Source organism: Plecotus auritus (genome assembly GCF_963455305.1).
Source record: "Plecotus auritus genome assembly, chromosome: 13".
Classification (NCBI taxonomy): Eukaryota; Metazoa; Chordata; class Mammalia; order Chiroptera; family Vespertilionidae; genus Plecotus; species Plecotus auritus.
In genome coordinates, this window is record NC_137779.1 from 4,256,308 (window position 1) to 4,272,722 (window position 16,415).

General features: G+C 49.9%; 1 protein-coding gene across 4 annotated transcripts in view; it reads right to left on the reverse strand.

Annotated features, from left to right (window-relative positions):
• The window catches only part of GRIK4 (glutamate ionotropic receptor kainate type subunit 4), a 259,741-nt gene that overhangs the window by 217,198 nt on the left and 26,128 nt on the right, over positions 1–16,415 (reverse strand). For all 4 annotated transcript variants that reach the window (XM_080650202.1, XM_080650201.1, XM_080650203.1 and 1 more), the window contains exon 2: positions 2,298–2,428. In XM_080650202.1, the coding sequence (XP_080506328.1) occupies positions 2,298–2,379 (82 nt within the window). In that variant the 5' untranslated portion in view covers positions 2,380–2,428. The remainder of the gene's footprint in view (positions 1–2,297; positions 2,429–16,415) is intronic.

Below are 16,415 nucleotides of genomic sequence, written 5' to 3' on the forward strand. Positions count from 1 at the left end.
TCCTGCACAAAGTCAGGCATCCACACCTAGCAGGCAGGAGGCCAAGGGCCAGCTCCTTGTGTTTTCATGACCTGCTTCCCCTCCTGCCTCCTCCTGTCCTCTCCTGCCCCCACTTGTCCCCACCTGTCCCCACCTGTCCCCTCCTGCCCCCGTCTGCCCCCGTCTGCCCCCTCCTGTCCTCGCCTGTCCCCACCTGTCCCCTCCTGCCCCCGTCTGCCCCCTCCTGTCCTCGCCTGTCCCCACCTGTCCCCTCCTGCCCCCGTCTGCCCCCTCCTGTCCTCGCCTGTCCCCACCTGTCCCCACCTGTCCCCGCCTGTCCCCACCTGTCCCTTCCTGTCCCCACCCCACTGCAGATCCTCACGGAGCTGGAGACACCTCCTTTCCAACAGGAGGCTCTGGGAGCGTTAGAGCTCCAGGCTCCCAGATAACCAAGGAGACAGAAAAAGGGGTCCTGGCAGGGCTAGTTTTGTTTTTCTTCCTTTCCCTCTGTTGGCCTAGGTCAGTGGTCGGCAAACTGCGGCTCGCGAGCCACATGCGGCTCGCGAGCCGCGGTTTGCCGCTCTGTTGACTAATGAGTTTGCCGACCACTGGCCTAGGTCTACTCCCTGGCCTCTGCAGGAGCTGAGGCCCACTTTGCCAGGCCAGGCGGCGGGGCATGGCTGGGAATCAGCCCGAGTGGCCAGGCATGAACCAACACTGAGTCCAGCAGAGTCTTGAGGAACTGGACCAGCAACGCTCCGAGTGTGCTGCAGAGCCTGAGCGTGCTCACTGCCTGCTCCTCCCGGACAACGGGGGCCGGGGGCCAGGCCCCAGGCGCTGCCAGCTCCGCTCCATCGGTTTCCACGCCCACAGCGACAAATGGAAATTGATGGTCACACTTTATCGGCTCCTCAGAGGAGGGGAACACCTTGCAGCAAATGGTGAATAACTGTGGGCATCTTATAAATTACGCATCTTAAGGATGTGAACCATTTTGCATTGCTGCTAAGCAAAAGTAAGTTGGGTCTGGAGTTTCAGTGGAAATGAAGATGCAGGCGGAGTGGTGAGCCCAGGCGGGGTGAGGAGACTGTGTCCCGGGCGGAGTCCCACCCACCGCTGCTGTGGGCCTGGGAGCACGTGCCCCCACATAACCTGGAGCAGCTGGAAGAGCGGCAGCGTGGCCCCGGCCTTGACGCCTGCCCGGCCAGAGTCCCGGCTCTTGGCGTCCCCGCCCACCTTGGCTTCCCACTCTCCCAACTTCTGAGACCTCAGGGCAGTCCTGACCCTAACTGGGGGGGGGGGGGGGGGGGGGGAGGGGGGGAGCTTTAAGCCAATTCCCTGGGACTCCGCGTTCTGACATCTTCACCCTCAATCAGCCTCTACCCTTTCGGGAGGAAGTCTATAAGCGTTGCTTGTAGTGTTTACTCCCCACCTTCTCCACGTGCGGATCCGCCTGGACAGCCTGCCTGGTGCGTGGGGGCTCCGGGCTCTTCCCCGGCCCCGCCCCTCAGCCCTGCTATTGGACAGGCCTGTGTGACAACAGCCCACCTGCCTGGATGACTCCCCACTGACCTAGCCACACTGACCCCTTCCCATATACACACAGATGCCCCCAACCCCCACACCCCCATTTGCCCCAGGACATCAGATCCCAACATGGTGTCTGCTGGGCTGAAATGTCTCCTGTCCCTGCGGCTGGGACTGTGTCCCCAGGGCCCAGGTCAATAGCGCCTCCACCTGCAGTTGTAAGCCTCGCCCGGTTCCGGGAGGAGCCCGCGGCTTCCCAGGTGGTGGAGCTGAGGCCCCCTCCCGGGATGGAGTGTGGCTGAGACCACCCACAGTGAGTAGGACGAGGAGGAGAGCGTGGGACACATCACTGAGGTGAGCCAGCTCCACCCCAGAACCAGGCCAGGGAAAGCAGATGCCAAGTCCAGGGCCGGCAGCACAGTAAGCCAAGGGCACCCCAAGACTCCCTGGCCTCTTCCCAAGCACACCCCAAGGAAGCGTTCTTCCACTGATCAGAGACAAGATCACCTCTCTTCTCTGAGCTCCTGCACTTGGAAGCCCCAAGGCCATCCCTCCTCCTCCTCCGCTAACAGCTGCCCTTTCCTGGGCTGGGCTGTTGGTCACAGGCTGTAATGGAGACTTAGCAGCGTCTTTATTCACAGTGGGCACCTGTCAGCGGCTCCACTCCCACCACCCAGGCCCAGCCAAACTTGAGGGGACATTGTAGAGGGTCCCCTGTGGACACCTGGGGTGCTGAGAGGGAGCGCCACCCGGGCCAGTAAGCCATGGGGTGCCGGCTGAGCAGCACTTACCAATCCTCAGGGCGTGGGGACTGCAGGCCACCATCACGAGCCACACAGGAAGCAGCACCAGAGGTGCGGAGACTCGGGGCATCTTCTAGGAATCCTCATGGAGCCCGCTGCCGGCTGGGCATGACATGACTCTGCAAGACAGGGCCGGGCGGTGAGGCCTGCGTCCCTGCCAGAGTGCCCACTCAGCCCGGCGACCCAGACACCGCCCCCACCCACCCCAGCCTCTGCTGCAGTGCCCACGTGGCTCTGGCCTCTGTCCTCCCTCTACGAGCTCAGGTTCGAATCCTTCCTCCCCAGCAAAACGGGCAGGCAGTGCTCTGGGGCCGAATGGTTCACAGGGCTCCACTTTTTAAAAAAAGCCAAGTTGGGGGGAGGGAGGGGGAGACCTTCGTCTGCTCTGGAAGAACAGGAGCCACGGAGGAGGGAGGAGCGGCAGGGCTGTGCCCTTGCCCGGCACACACGCTGCTCCCTGGGAGGGTGGGAAGGGCGGGTTCAGCTATCCTCGCACCGCAGCTGTGCCTTCGTGAGGAGCGCTCCTGGCCACTCGGCCGGTCTCCTCGCGGGTAGCAGTGGCGCAACCACTGTCCCGGGAAGAAGAATCGCGGCCCAAGGCAAACAGAAGCTGCGCTGCTCGCCTGGCCGCCTGGCCCAGGAGGGCCTGCTCCCATGTCAGCTCCTCCCCAGCCCGATGGCAGAAGCGCTCCCCCAGGCCTCAGGGGTTTCCACACCTGCTCCTGCCACCTGCCTAAAGCGACCCTCCCCACCCTCCTCCCACACCCCTCTCCTCCTGCCCAGGGCCGGGGCCTCTGATGTCAAAGCAGAGCCTCCAGGGGCTGCCTCCCAGAGGGAAGCAGGGGTGTGTCCCCCACTGAATCCTTTCCAACCCTTGAGGCCAGAGTCTGTGGCCACCAGCACAGCCCCCTCGTGGGGGGAGGGCTGCTGGTGAGCACCAGGCTCTGCTACTCCTGGGTCGTCCTGGGCCAGGAAAGCAGTGTTAACACAGCTCTCCTCCCACCACCACACGGACACTCCATAGGAGCGTGGGCCAAGGCAGGCCAGACTTCCCTAACAGCTACATCCACAGGCCTCAGCTTCACTGGGCTTCAGGAAAACGCCACTTTAAACCACAGTAGGGTACCAGCTGCCTCCTTAACAAAACAGTGCCAGGTGTCGCAGGAGATGGGGCCCAGAACCCTCATGTGGTGTCCCAGAGAGCACACGGTACAGCGGTCTCCTGGAGCTGCTCACCCAGGACCAGCAGCTCCGCCCAGAGCCCACACCCCAGGACCAGCATCTCCACTCAGAGCCCACACCCCAGGACCAGCATCTCCACTCAGAGCCCACACCCCAGGACCAGCAGCTCCTCCCGGAGCCCACAACCCAGGACCAGCAGCTCCTCCCGGAGCCCACACCCCAGGACCAGCAGCTCTGCCCGGAGCCCACACCCCAGGACCAGCAACTCCTCCCGGAGCCCACACCCCAGGACCAGCAGCTCCTCCCGGAGCCCACACCCCAGGACCAGCAGCTCTGCCCGGAGCCCACACCCCAGGACCAGCATCTCCACTCAGAGCCCACACCCCAGGACCAGCAGCTCCTCCCGGAGCCCACACCCCAGGACCAGCAGCTCCTCCCGGAGCCCACACCCCAGGACCAGCAGCTCTGCCCGGAGCCCACACCCAGGACCAGCAGCTCCGCTCGGAGCCCACGTGCAATGGAAACATAGGTGTGTGCCCACCAAGGACGGACAGAATGTCCACAGCAGCACCCTCAGGGCCCCCAAACTGGAGACTAGCCAGAAGTCTCCAGCAAATGGAGAAATGTGGTGTATGGAATGGTGTGGAAAAGAAAATGACCGATGATGAATCTCATAAGCATCATACTGAGCAAAAGAAAGCTGGCACAGAACGTGTCCAGTGTGCTCCTGTCTCACACCGTACCGAAGCCGCCAGCCAGAGCCTGCGCTGCCAGCAGCCGCCCTCGGGGAGAGCGGTGACGGAGGGGGCCTATGGGTCGCCTGCAGGGTCGCCTGCGGGTGCTGGTGATGTTCTGTTTCTCACTCTGGGCGCTGCTTACAGTGTGTTCGGTTTATGAAAACGCCTTGAGCTAAATGCTAGTGAGTCACACTTAGTGAGTTTTGCGGATGACGCCCTCCCCTCCCACACTCAGTGCCCAGCACCACCAGCAGCTCGCAGCTCCTGTGCAAACTGGTCCCTCCCCCTGCGGAGCTCCGCTCCACCCCCCGCCGTCCCCCCCCCCCCCCCCCCCCCCCCCCCGCACCTTTCCCGACATGGCAGAGGTGGGGCCTCTCAGGCGCCTAGCCTGGCGGGCCTCCTTCCCTCTGTGGCTGCTGCGTTTACCTGTCTTCACCTGGGATGCCTGTGGGCTTCTTAGGGACAAAAACTGTTTCCAGCTGCGTTGTATCCTCAGCGTCTACTCACACAAAATATTCGTTCAGGGATGGAAGGCCTCAAGCAAGTGTCTGCTACAGGAGACAGCGGAACGTAAAGGGCCAAGACAACCATGCTGCTGGCGAATCCGGTCTAGAACCTCCTTCATTTGTGGTGCTGGCGCTGGGTGTGTGCAGGGGTGTGTGAAGGGCTGTGTGCAGGGGTGTGTGCAGGGGTGTGTGCAGGGGTGTGTGAAGGGCTGTGTGCAGGGGTGTGTGCAGGGGTGTGTGCAGGGGTGTGTGAAGGGCTGTGTGCAGGATTGTATAGCACAAGAGGGGTGAGAGAAGCGTTACATTCTCACTCATGGGAATGCTCAGTGGTTGTCTGTCCACACCCCAGTTTGCAGGCTTGACAGAGGAGGGCAGGGGCAGAGATCTTATTTGTGTCTCCTCAAGGCCAGGAGAGCGCCTGGCATATGTTACAGCCGCGGTAAATATTTGGAGAGCGGGTAAGGGGATAAGCTGTCCAAGAGGAGAGAACTGTGAAAATCTGGTTAGACTCTTATCAAAGTAATAGTCCACATAATCATGTATGTCAACGCCTTCCCTTCGCGCCTGCGGCAACCTGCACAGTGAGTATGCAGGCTGCTAAGAGCTGTCAGATCAGCCTGTGCTGATCTGATCTGATGGCAGAACAGCTCAGTCCTGAAGGCCTGAGGGTGTCACTCATGCCCTGAGGCCTGGCTGACCTCGGAGACCACAGTAAGGACAGCAGGGCCGGGCCAGGCCTGCTCTGGGGCCTGAGCTGCGTGACCGGGGCCCAGTGACGAGAAACCATCTGCTCCCAAGCCTCTGAGTAAGGATGGCCCACCTCCCCACACACTCGCTGTGTCAGGAATAGCAAACCACCACGTTCCTGGGACCTGTTTGTGAGGCTCCAGTGCTCGCAAAACCCGGGTATGAGCAAAGGCTGAAGCGCTCAGATCCCTCACCAAAAACACACATTCGTTGGAAGTTGATTTTCATTTTAACGTTTAGGCGAATCTGGCCTTAGACCTAACAGTGTAGCCTTTATTAACTGAAAGTACTTTAATAAACAAAAGGATCCTCTTCCCACTAACATTTCTCTCTGGTCACGGCTTATTACCATCTGCACGGCGTGGCCCCTAAATGACTTCTGGAGCCCAGAACACGGGCACTCAGCTGCCTCCTCGAACCTCCAACATCCTCAGCTACATCCTCTCCACCTCACGCCAGCTGCTTCTCCTCCTGCTTCTCCTTCGCACAACAATCCACTAGTTCCCCAAGCCAGAAAGTTGAAAGTTCTTCTTCCCCACTACCCACCTTATCAGTCACAGGTCCTGGTGGCCCTGCCTGGCGTTGCCACGGACACTCTCCAACCCAGACATTTGTCAGCAATTGCCCAGACCTCTGCAAAGGTCTCCCTCCCTCTACTCTTCCCTCCCAGGAGCTCAACTCACAGCAGCCCCGGTTCTCAACAAAATGTCAGCTTGAAGATGACACACACCCCTCCCCCCGACGCGCCAGTAGCTCTCCATTGCATCAGGGACCAAGGGCAGCCTCCTCACTCCCTTCCAGGGTCTGGCCCCTGACCTCCTGACCCCACCACTCACGCCCTGCACCGCACGCACTAGCAGAACACAACCCCAGCTTCCTCCGAAGCCACCTCGGAATGTGCAAGGAACACACTCCCATCCTGCTGTGGACGAGAGGGGCCACGTGCTGACCTGACCAGCTCAGGGGAGGCCGGCATGGCCGTCTTGCAAACTCAAAGACCTAAAAAAGTCACCACAAAGGATGGTCTGGAATGAAAACTTTAACTAAAAGCAGTGATGGTGGGGAGTCAGGTCCTGGGCCTGCATCTTCCCTGACAAAGGTCATTCTTTACCTTAACTGAGCCTATTGTCTTTTTACATCTCAGATAACCTCCCTGTGAAATGTCAGGGTAACTTGTAACTTCCCTTTTTCAGGACCCCTCAGGGCACAACCCAATGGCCTGGGCGCCAGGACAGAGACCACAAATTCTTCATTGTTATTGTTATCATGTTAATTGTTGATTGTTAACTATCCTGCACCCCCCTAAGTAAAAGAAGCATGTGTCTATCATTTTACTCTTTATCCAATCCCAGAGATTCCCGCCTCCCTAATCTATCACCAATGGATTTCCTGTAGCCCACCTACCTCTCCTCCTTTGATTGAAATGTATAAAACAAGGTAAAAAAACAAAAAACCTGCCATTCTCCAATCTGTTGAGATTCTGCTTCCTGGCATTTGTAGACCGTTTGGTAAGTAAATTCACAAAAATTCTTCACAGGTTTGAATGTTTCTTACATTAACATCTTTAGGTTTATCCGTGTGTTTTATGTATGAAATAGTATTTTTCTGAATATGGATGATATAACTAAATTTAAAAAATAACTTATAAGAAGCTCTGTTTAAATGTCTTAAAGGATAATTAAATGCTTATATAAATTAAGAAATATAGAATGACCAGAATTGAACCTCCCTTCCACTCTCTACGAGTCAATGGAAAAATATACTCAGGTGAGGATTAACAACAACAACAAAAAGAAATATAACAAACTAACCCAAATGTTTTTCAGGTTTGGGGAAAATATTTAGTTTGATGATTTAATTAAAACAGACATGTCTTTAAAGATATCAGTATTAAGTATAACACTTTCATTTTACCAGGGTTTAGAAAAATACGTTCACATTATCTCTATTGCAAAATTTGTCACCAGGAAAAACAGTGTGGGATACTAATAATTAAATTTAATGTCTCATAGAGTTTTCACGGGTAATCTAAACTTAATCGTTAACTAATAAACAAATGTAAGCAAATAAAAAGATTCCGGGTAAAATTTTTTAACAATTATATGTTACTAGAGGCCCGGCGCATGAAATTTGTGCACTGCGGGAGGGTTCCCTCAGCCCGGCCTGGACCCTCTCCAATCCGGGACCCCTCAGGGGACGTGCCAATGCCAGTTTAGGCCCGATCCTGGCTTTTGGACATCCCGCTCACAATCCGGGACTGCTGGCTCCCAACCGCTCACCTGCCTGCCTGCCTGGTCACCCCCTAACCACGCCCTTGCCAGCCTGATTGATTCCTAACTGCTCCCCTGCCGGCCCAATCTCCCCCAACTGCCCTCCCCTGCTGGCTGCCCCTAACTGCCCACCCCTGCCAGTCTGGTTGCCCCTAACTGCCCTCCCCTGCTGGCCTGATCGCCCACAACTACCTTCCCCTGCCAGCCATCTTGTGGCGGTCATCTTTCACCACATGGGGGCGACCATCTTGTGCGAGGGCATGAGGGTCAATTTGCATATTACCTCTTTATTATATAGGATAGTATATATACTTTAAAATAGTTTCCCAAAATCTTGTGGTATCTTGAAACTTTAAAGTTTTGCTAACATGAGTTAAATGATGGGTTAAGTTAAATTATTGAATATCTAGATAATTTCCAAATAAGATAAAGTACTGAAACATTAATTCTTAAATAATTCCATCTCCTTTTAGCTTCTTATTACAGAGAAACTAAGGATGAATCCGAATCTGTTAACCAAATATTTTGCTCTTTGTTGCAGCATGTTTCTAAAAGTTATAAAATACATTTTCCAGTGAAACAGCCTGTATTCCTAGAGGCTATGACATGTATTGCAGAATGCTGACATGACTCCTCATAATTACTTACTTTTAAATTTTCATTAGAAATTAAGATTTCTAAGGTTTAATCATTCTAATTACTATGGAAGGAATTAATATCTGTTTTTGGTAAAAGATGTTATTAGGTTAGAAAATGCATTTTAAGAAAATTAAAATAAAATTTTTTTAAGATAGTTATAAATGCTTAAGAGAACAAGAGACAAATTAAATTGAACAAGGAAAGATGTAGAAGGTTTATGAAAAAGGAATTGAGAAAGAAAAGTTTATGTGTGGTCAAGCTGAATAAGACTGGAATAAATTTAATTAAGTGAATTTAAATATCAAAAGTAAAGTGATATAAAATTAAAAATGGTTTTCTCCCTTTAATTAAAAAGCACAAAGTTTTCTCGGACTACTGGTCTGCTCCAGCAAATGATAGGGGCAGACATAGAATGTGGGGACCAGCTATGATTGTAAGAAATGGTCATCACGCTCTGTTAGCTGTGACTGTGTTGTTCTGATTAAAGAAGGCACCTTCTGACCTGGCTGGTAGCCCCTGGACCTGGGAGCTCACCTGGAGATGCAGCCCATCCTCCCCATCGGGAGCTGCGCATTATCACTGAAAGATGAACAACCTTGTTGTCTGATAACCCACAGCCACCAGCCCTCTGCATATCGCCAGCCCTTTGAAGACCCCAGCCCTTTGCATACCCACAGGCCAGGCCTTTGCAAATCTCCAGCCCCCATTACCTGTAAACTGCCCATTTGGCATGCCCTTTCATTACTTCCCCATGTAATCTTCGTCCTTCTACCCAGTATAAGCAGCTGGCTTATGTGGGGGAGCAGAGCAGATTTTGGGGGATGACCTGCTGCTCTCCCAGGCTGCCAGCAGGATTGGAATAAACACTCATATGATTCTGCTGAATTGGCTCAAGTAGTGACAGGCAGCATGGACCCACTGATGTCCCTTACACAATGTCTAAACCTTTTGATATATTTTGGCAAACGTCCCAAAATTCTAATTTTAAATAGTCTTTTTCTTAACCTGCAAATAAATTTGAGGTTTTTCAGAGGGACCCTAGAATACAGGAGTGGGGGTGCGGGGGGAGGTGGACTTGCCCTCTCTCCTTACAAAAGATACACATTAAACTAATCAGGCTTATCTGGTGTGTGAATTGGAGAAGCATTGTCAAATGAGTAATTGGGTGAATATCATTAATATAACAATTGCCAAAAGAGAGTCATCGTCTTCCTCTGATGCCTTTACAAATATGTTTCATCTTCACAGAGATCCATGGAGAGATTTCTGGCACCTGCTCTAAACAGCGATTTTAAGAATTTTTAAAACATGCAATACCTGACTATGTAGTCAGGGGCACTGACCTCTTTTCCCTTAGACTGTCACATAAAAAATGATAACCACCAACAGAATAACAGGCCTGCAGTGTCAATGAATCAAAATTACACCTCTTCTTGTTGTTAGACAGGCAAACTATATATTTTTGGTGTGTCACAGAATTTTTGTAATGTGTTTATGTATGCCATGAGATGAGAAAGATTGAAAATCGCTACTCTAAAATATAGGTTTTTGATACTTTCAGATCATACAACTAAACTGGGCAAAAATTTATAAAATTAATGAAAAAGCTGATGGCTTGATAAAACTAACAAAAGATCAAGATCAATTAGAATTAATTACACAAGACTGAATGAACTGATGAAGATGATTATAATTTTTATGACTTTTTGTTTGAAATATTGCTGATTTTTTAAGATGTTTTATTAACTTGTTTCTCTTAAACTACCTATGACTTAGAGCAATTGGGTAAATTCTACCTTTGTGAGCAGACCAGAAACATTTATCTTTTTCTTCCTACATGGACCCTCCAGAATGTGGAAACTCTTAGTGAGTATTCTTATTTTTCATGACAATATGGTTATTTGCATAACTTCAATAAGGATCCACTCTCCGTGTACAGGACGCTATTGGGAACCGGGTGCATTTCCAGGTTTGACTGGAATGCCGTGTGAGGAGAACACGCCTGGCCTCGGGTGTGACCGGACAGCTCCAGGACCCAGAGGGTGGGAAGCTGGAAAGGCTCCTGGGAAAACGAGCCGGCCGTCCTTGCAGGCTCCTCGCAGCGTCAGCAGGTGAGTGAGGAGGGTCGCTTCTGGCAGGTGCAGGAGCCTCAAGACACCGGGGACCTTGAGCAAAGCGGCATTAACCCAAATCTAAAGGCGCTGCAGGCAAAGCGAAGGGACAAGTGTATCTGCATCTGAGACAAGTGTATCCTCTCAGGAGGCCGGGCTGACGAGACAGGAAACAAGGTGGACGTCCAGGCTTCCTGCCTGAGCATCACTGTGGACGGAGGTGCCACTTCCGGAGACAGAGACCACCAGAGGAGAGACGGGGATGAGGCTGCGGAGGAAGGAAAAGGGACAGCGGCTCAGAGGGGCCAAGAGCACTGTGGGTGTGTGTCTGTCACAACGAGGAGAGTAAACGCTGGCCTTGTCATTCTTCATCCAAAGCTCAGATGGTTCTGGAAGGCGAGCTCCAAGTTCACCTCCGTCCCTGGTGTGTCTGGCTGGGCCGCCTTCGGGCAGGTGTGCTCACAGTCGGTGGTGTCTTCCCCAGGGGCTCACTGCATGTGGATGGTGTTAAAAAGGCACAGAGTTACCTCTAACGCCTGCTTATCACACTACTTTGGAAGATACAGCTGAGGGGCAGCAAGTGTGGTGACGAAGAGCGCATGTTCTCTGCACAGATTCCAGCTCCACCACCAAAGAGCTTATTTGGAAAATGGGGCTCAAAATAAATGCCTCTTTTTTTATTCATCAGTTTATTTTGTCAATTGCTTCCACATATGAGATCAGGTGTTACTTGTCTTTCTCCAACTGGCCTATTTCACTTAGCACAGTGGTCGGCAAACTCATTAGTCAACAGAGCCAAATATCAACAATACAACGATTGAAATTTCTTTTGAGAGTCAAGTTTTTTAAACTTAAACTTCTTCTAATGCTACTCTTCAAAATAGACTCGCCCAGGCCATGGTATTTTGTGGAAGAGCCACACTCAAGGGGCCAAAGAGCCGCATGTGGCTCGTGAGCCACAGTTTGCCAACCATGGACTTAGCGTAATACTCTCTGGGTCCATCTATGCTGTTCCAAAGGGTAAGAGATCCTTCTTTTTTACAGCTGCATAGTATTCCATGGTGTAAATGTACCACAGTTTTATCCACTCATCTGCTGATGGGCACTTGGGCTGTTTCCAGATCTTAGCTATTGTAAATTGTGCTGCTATGAACTTAGGGGTGCATATATTCTTTTTGATTGGTGTTTCAGTATTCTTAGGATATATTCCTAGAAGTGGGATCACTGGGCCAAATAGCAGTTCCATTTTTTTACTTTTTGAGGAAACTTCGTACTGTTTTCCAGTCTGCATTCCCACCAGCAGTGTACTAGGGTTCCTTTTTCTTTACATCCTCACAAGCTTTTGTTGTTTGATGATTTATTGATGGTAGCCATATTGGCAGGTGTGAGGTGGTGCCTCACTGTTGTTTTAATTTGCATCCCTCTGATGATTAGTGTCATTGACCATTTTTCATGTCTCTTGGCAAGTTGGAAAAGTGGCATGGAAACATGGAACAGACTGAAGAATCTCTGAGGGAAAGTGGAGGGGGGAAGGGAAGAGATTAACCCAGGGACTTCTATGTATACATGCATTGCCCATGGGCACAGACAATAGGGTGGTGAAAGCCTGGGGCTGGGCCGGAATCGGGTGCAGGGGGGCAATGGGGAGAAATGGGAAGGGGGGAACATCTGTAATACTCTCAACAATGAAGATTAAAAAACGTAAGTGCCTCTTAAATGTGCTGGTATTTGTTAAAGAGCTTAGAAGGGTGCCTGGCACATATCAAGTGCTATATAATGTTTAATTAATACAAATGCATGCATACGATTGGATTCAGATGCCATCACGAGCGCAAGATAAGTAGGGGTGCAGAGGTACAGTTCTGTAGGCAAAGGGGCCCAGGAGAAAGACGGATCATGCCACTGTGTGGGCTTTAAGCCTCTGGCACACTTCACTAGGAAAAATACTGGGCTGAGTCCAATGATGGTATTAAACCAGCTTTGGCCTCAGATCACTCTAAGAAATAATTATTAGGGTATGAAATTTCCTTAAGAAGTAATATTTACTTTGGAAACAGAGCAATGGTGCCCCAAATGGCTTTGATGTGTGTGGAACTTGACGGGTCTCCATTATTTAGGAGAAGTAGTCCTGCTTTATGTATCAGTCTCTCTCTAAGGCATTGCAATTTACAACACATTTGTTATGTGGCTCAGCAAAAAGTGTATGAATAAAGAATAATCTGCTCAGAGATTAAAAATGGCAGCAGAGTAAGTGGATGCTGCACAGACATGCTCCCAGGACCAATCAGGAATTACAACTAAAATATGGGGGGGGGGGAAATCCTGAATAATCAACTGAAGAGAGAGAACCCTGATAACCAAGGACCAAAAGTGGAGACTGCATAGAGAGTGGTAGGAGGGGCGGAGGTGTGAAAGGGCTGGCTGGGCTCACACAGACAGCAGCTGAAGTTTGGAGAGATAGCTCAGCTATGGGTGGTTAGCACTGAGAACTCTGGGGTCTAAACCCCAAGCTGGACCCCCCCAGCAGAGAACACCAGAACTGAGAAGGGTACCCACACAACATCTGGCTGTAAAACATCTACTGATGAGCACTGAAACATCTAGAGAGTTGCTATCTGCCAGGGAGAGATGGCTGGAAATGCAGGTACCCACTTAAAGGGCCAATGCACAAAATTCCTTGTGGAGCCACTCACCTTGTGCTTCAGCAGAGGGAGGGCAGAGTGGACTGGAGCATTGTGAGCAGAAGCCAGGATTGGGGGCTGTGGGGTTAGAACTCAGAAGGCAGATACCCTGATTTCTTGTGCTGAGTCATTCCTTCATGTTGCAGGGGTCATCTTTCTCATGCAGAAATTTGCTATACAAGCAGCTTTGCATGGGGGGAAGACAGTCGACCCACCCTACTGGAAAACATCTTGCCCCATGTTGAGGAGTTTCTGAGGCTCATTAAAAGATTGAGAATATCAATTAGCCTTCAGGCATAAGCAATCGCCCCACCCTGTGGAAAACACTCCCACCACACCTGTGGACAATTGCCTGAGGGCTTTTCAATGAGAAAAGGGCTTATCAGTCTGTAGGCTGAGGCGGGTCTCTGGAGGCTTTGAGTCTTTGCCTGATCTAATTAGTCAGAAACAGCATTTAACACTGTCCTGCACTAGAGATTGAGAGGCAGATCTACATAATACACAGCCACAAACCCAATCAGGTAGCCAAAATGAGGAGACAAAGAAACAACCCCCAAATGAAAGGACAAGAGAATTCTTCAGAAGAAGAGCTAAATGAAATGGAGATAAGAAAATTATCTGATATAGAGTTCAGAATAATGATGTTAAAGATGCTCAACAGCATGAGAAAAGATATAGTAACTATGAAAACAGAAATAAGTAATGACATGGCATAAATAAAGAACACACTGGAAGGAATACACAGCAGATTAGGGGAAGCAGAGGACCAAATCAGTGAATTAGACGACAGTGTTGAAAATAATCACTCAATCAGAGAACCAAAATGAAAAAAAAAAAATTAACAGCTTAAGGGAGCTGTGGGACAATGTGAAACATAACAATATTCAAATAGCAGATGTGTCAGAAGAGGCAGAAAGGGAGAAAGGGATAGAGAATGTGTTTGAAGAAATAATGGCAGACAATTAATTTCCCTAAGCAGGTAAATGAAAAAGTAACACAAGTTCAGGAGACAAAAATTAAAGACAAAGAGAGAATCTGAAAGGCAGCAAGAGAAAAGCAAACTTTTACCTACAAAGAAGCTCCCATAAGGCTGACACCTGATTTCTCATCATAAACTCTAAGGCCAGAATGGAATGGCATGAAGTACTCAAGGTAATGGAAAAGCAAGTATCTGAAACCAAGATTACTACATCCTATATATAATAAAGAGGTAATATGCAAATTGACAGTCACACCCTCACAAGATGGATGCCTATGACCAGGCCGGCAGGGGGGTTAGTTAGGAACGACCAAAAGATTGAACAAGCAGGCTGCGTGGGGTGACCAGGCCAGTGGGGAGGCCGTGAGGGGTGACCAGGCTGGCAGGGGGGGTTAGTTGGGGGTGACCATGCCAGCAGGGGGGCAGTTGGGGATGACCAGGCAGGCAGGGGGGGGGGCAGTGAGGGGTGACTAAACAACTGAACAGCAGGCTGCATGGGGTGACCAGGCCAGCAGGGGGGGCAGTGAGGGGTGACCAAGCCAGCAAAGGGGGGTAGTTGGGGGTGACCAGGCCAGCAGGAGGGGGACAGTTGGGGGCGATTAGGTTGGCAGGGGGTGGTGGTGAGGTGCAACTAGGCCAGTGGAGGGGGCAGTTGGGGGAAACCAGGCCAGCGGGGGGGGGGGGGAGTTAGGGACAACCAGGCTGGCAGGGAGGGGGCAGTGGGGGCAACCTGGCCGGCAGGGAGGGGGCAGTTAGGGGCAACCACGCAGGCAGGCAGGTGAGCATTTAGGAGCCAGCAGTCCAAGATTGTGAGAGGGATGTCCGACTGCCGGTTTAGGCCCAATTCCTGGGATCAGGCCTAAACCAGCATTCGGACATGCCCCAAGGGGTCCCGGATTGGAGAGGGTGCAGGCTGGGCTGAGGGGGACCCCCCATGCACTAATTTTGTGCACCGGGCCTCTAGTAATTATTATAACAAAGGTCATAATACTAAATACATAATTCTAAACAGATTGATCCAACAAGAGGATATAACCCTGGTAAACATATATGCACCCAATATAGGAGCACCTAAATATATTTTTTAAAAAAACTTTTAGAAGACTTTAAGGTAGAAATTGACAACAAGACAGTCATAGTAGGGAACTTGAACACCCTGTTGACTTCACTGGATAGGTCTCCCAGACAAAAAAAAATTAGCAAGGAAACAGTGACTCTAAAGAACACACTGAATCAGATGGATTTAGTTGACATTTATAGAGCATTACACCCCAAAGCTGCAAAATATACTTTCTTCTCAAGTGCACATGAATCATTCACAAAAACAGACCACATGTTAGGACAGAAAACAATCCTCTAGAAGTTCAAGAAGATTGAAATCATATCAAGCATCTTCTCAGATCATAGTGGAATGAAATTAGAAATCAACTACAGTAAAAACACCCAAAAACATTTAAACTCATGGAGACTAAATAGCATGTTATTAAATAATGAATGGGTTACCAATGAGATCAAGAAAGAAATAAAAAACTTTCTGGAAACAAATGAAAATGAACACACAACAAACCAAAATCTCTGGGACACAGCAAAAGCAGTCCTGAGAGGGAAGTTCATAGCACTACAAGCATACCTCAAAAAAAAGAAAAATTAATAATAAACTATTTAACCCTATAACTGAAAGAACTAGAAAGAGAACAACAAGAAAAATCCAGAGTAAGTAAAAGGAAGAAAATAGTAAAGATTAGAGCAGAAACAAATGACATAGAGACTAAAAAAACAATACAAAAAATCAATGAAACCAAGAGCTAGTTCTTTGAAAGGAAAAACAAGATTGATGAACCATTAGCCAGACTAATCAAGAAACAAAGAGAGAGGACTCAAATAAACAAAATCAGAAATGAAAGTGGATAAGTAACCACTGACACCACAGAAATACAAAGGATTGTAAGAAAATACTATGAAAACTGGACAATGTGAATGAAATGGAAAAATTCCTAGAAAAATACAATCACCCAAAACTAAATCAGGAAGAATCAGAAAACCTGAATAGGCTGATAACAACTGATAAATAGAAGCAGTAATCAAAAAACTCCCAGCAAACAAGCGCCCAGATCAGATGGCTTCACAGGGGTTTTACCAAAGATTCAGAGAAGAACTAACACCTTTCCTCCGCAAACTATTCCAGAAAATCCAAAAGGAAGGAACACTTCCAATATCTTTTTATGAGGCCAGCATTATCCTAACTCCAAAACCA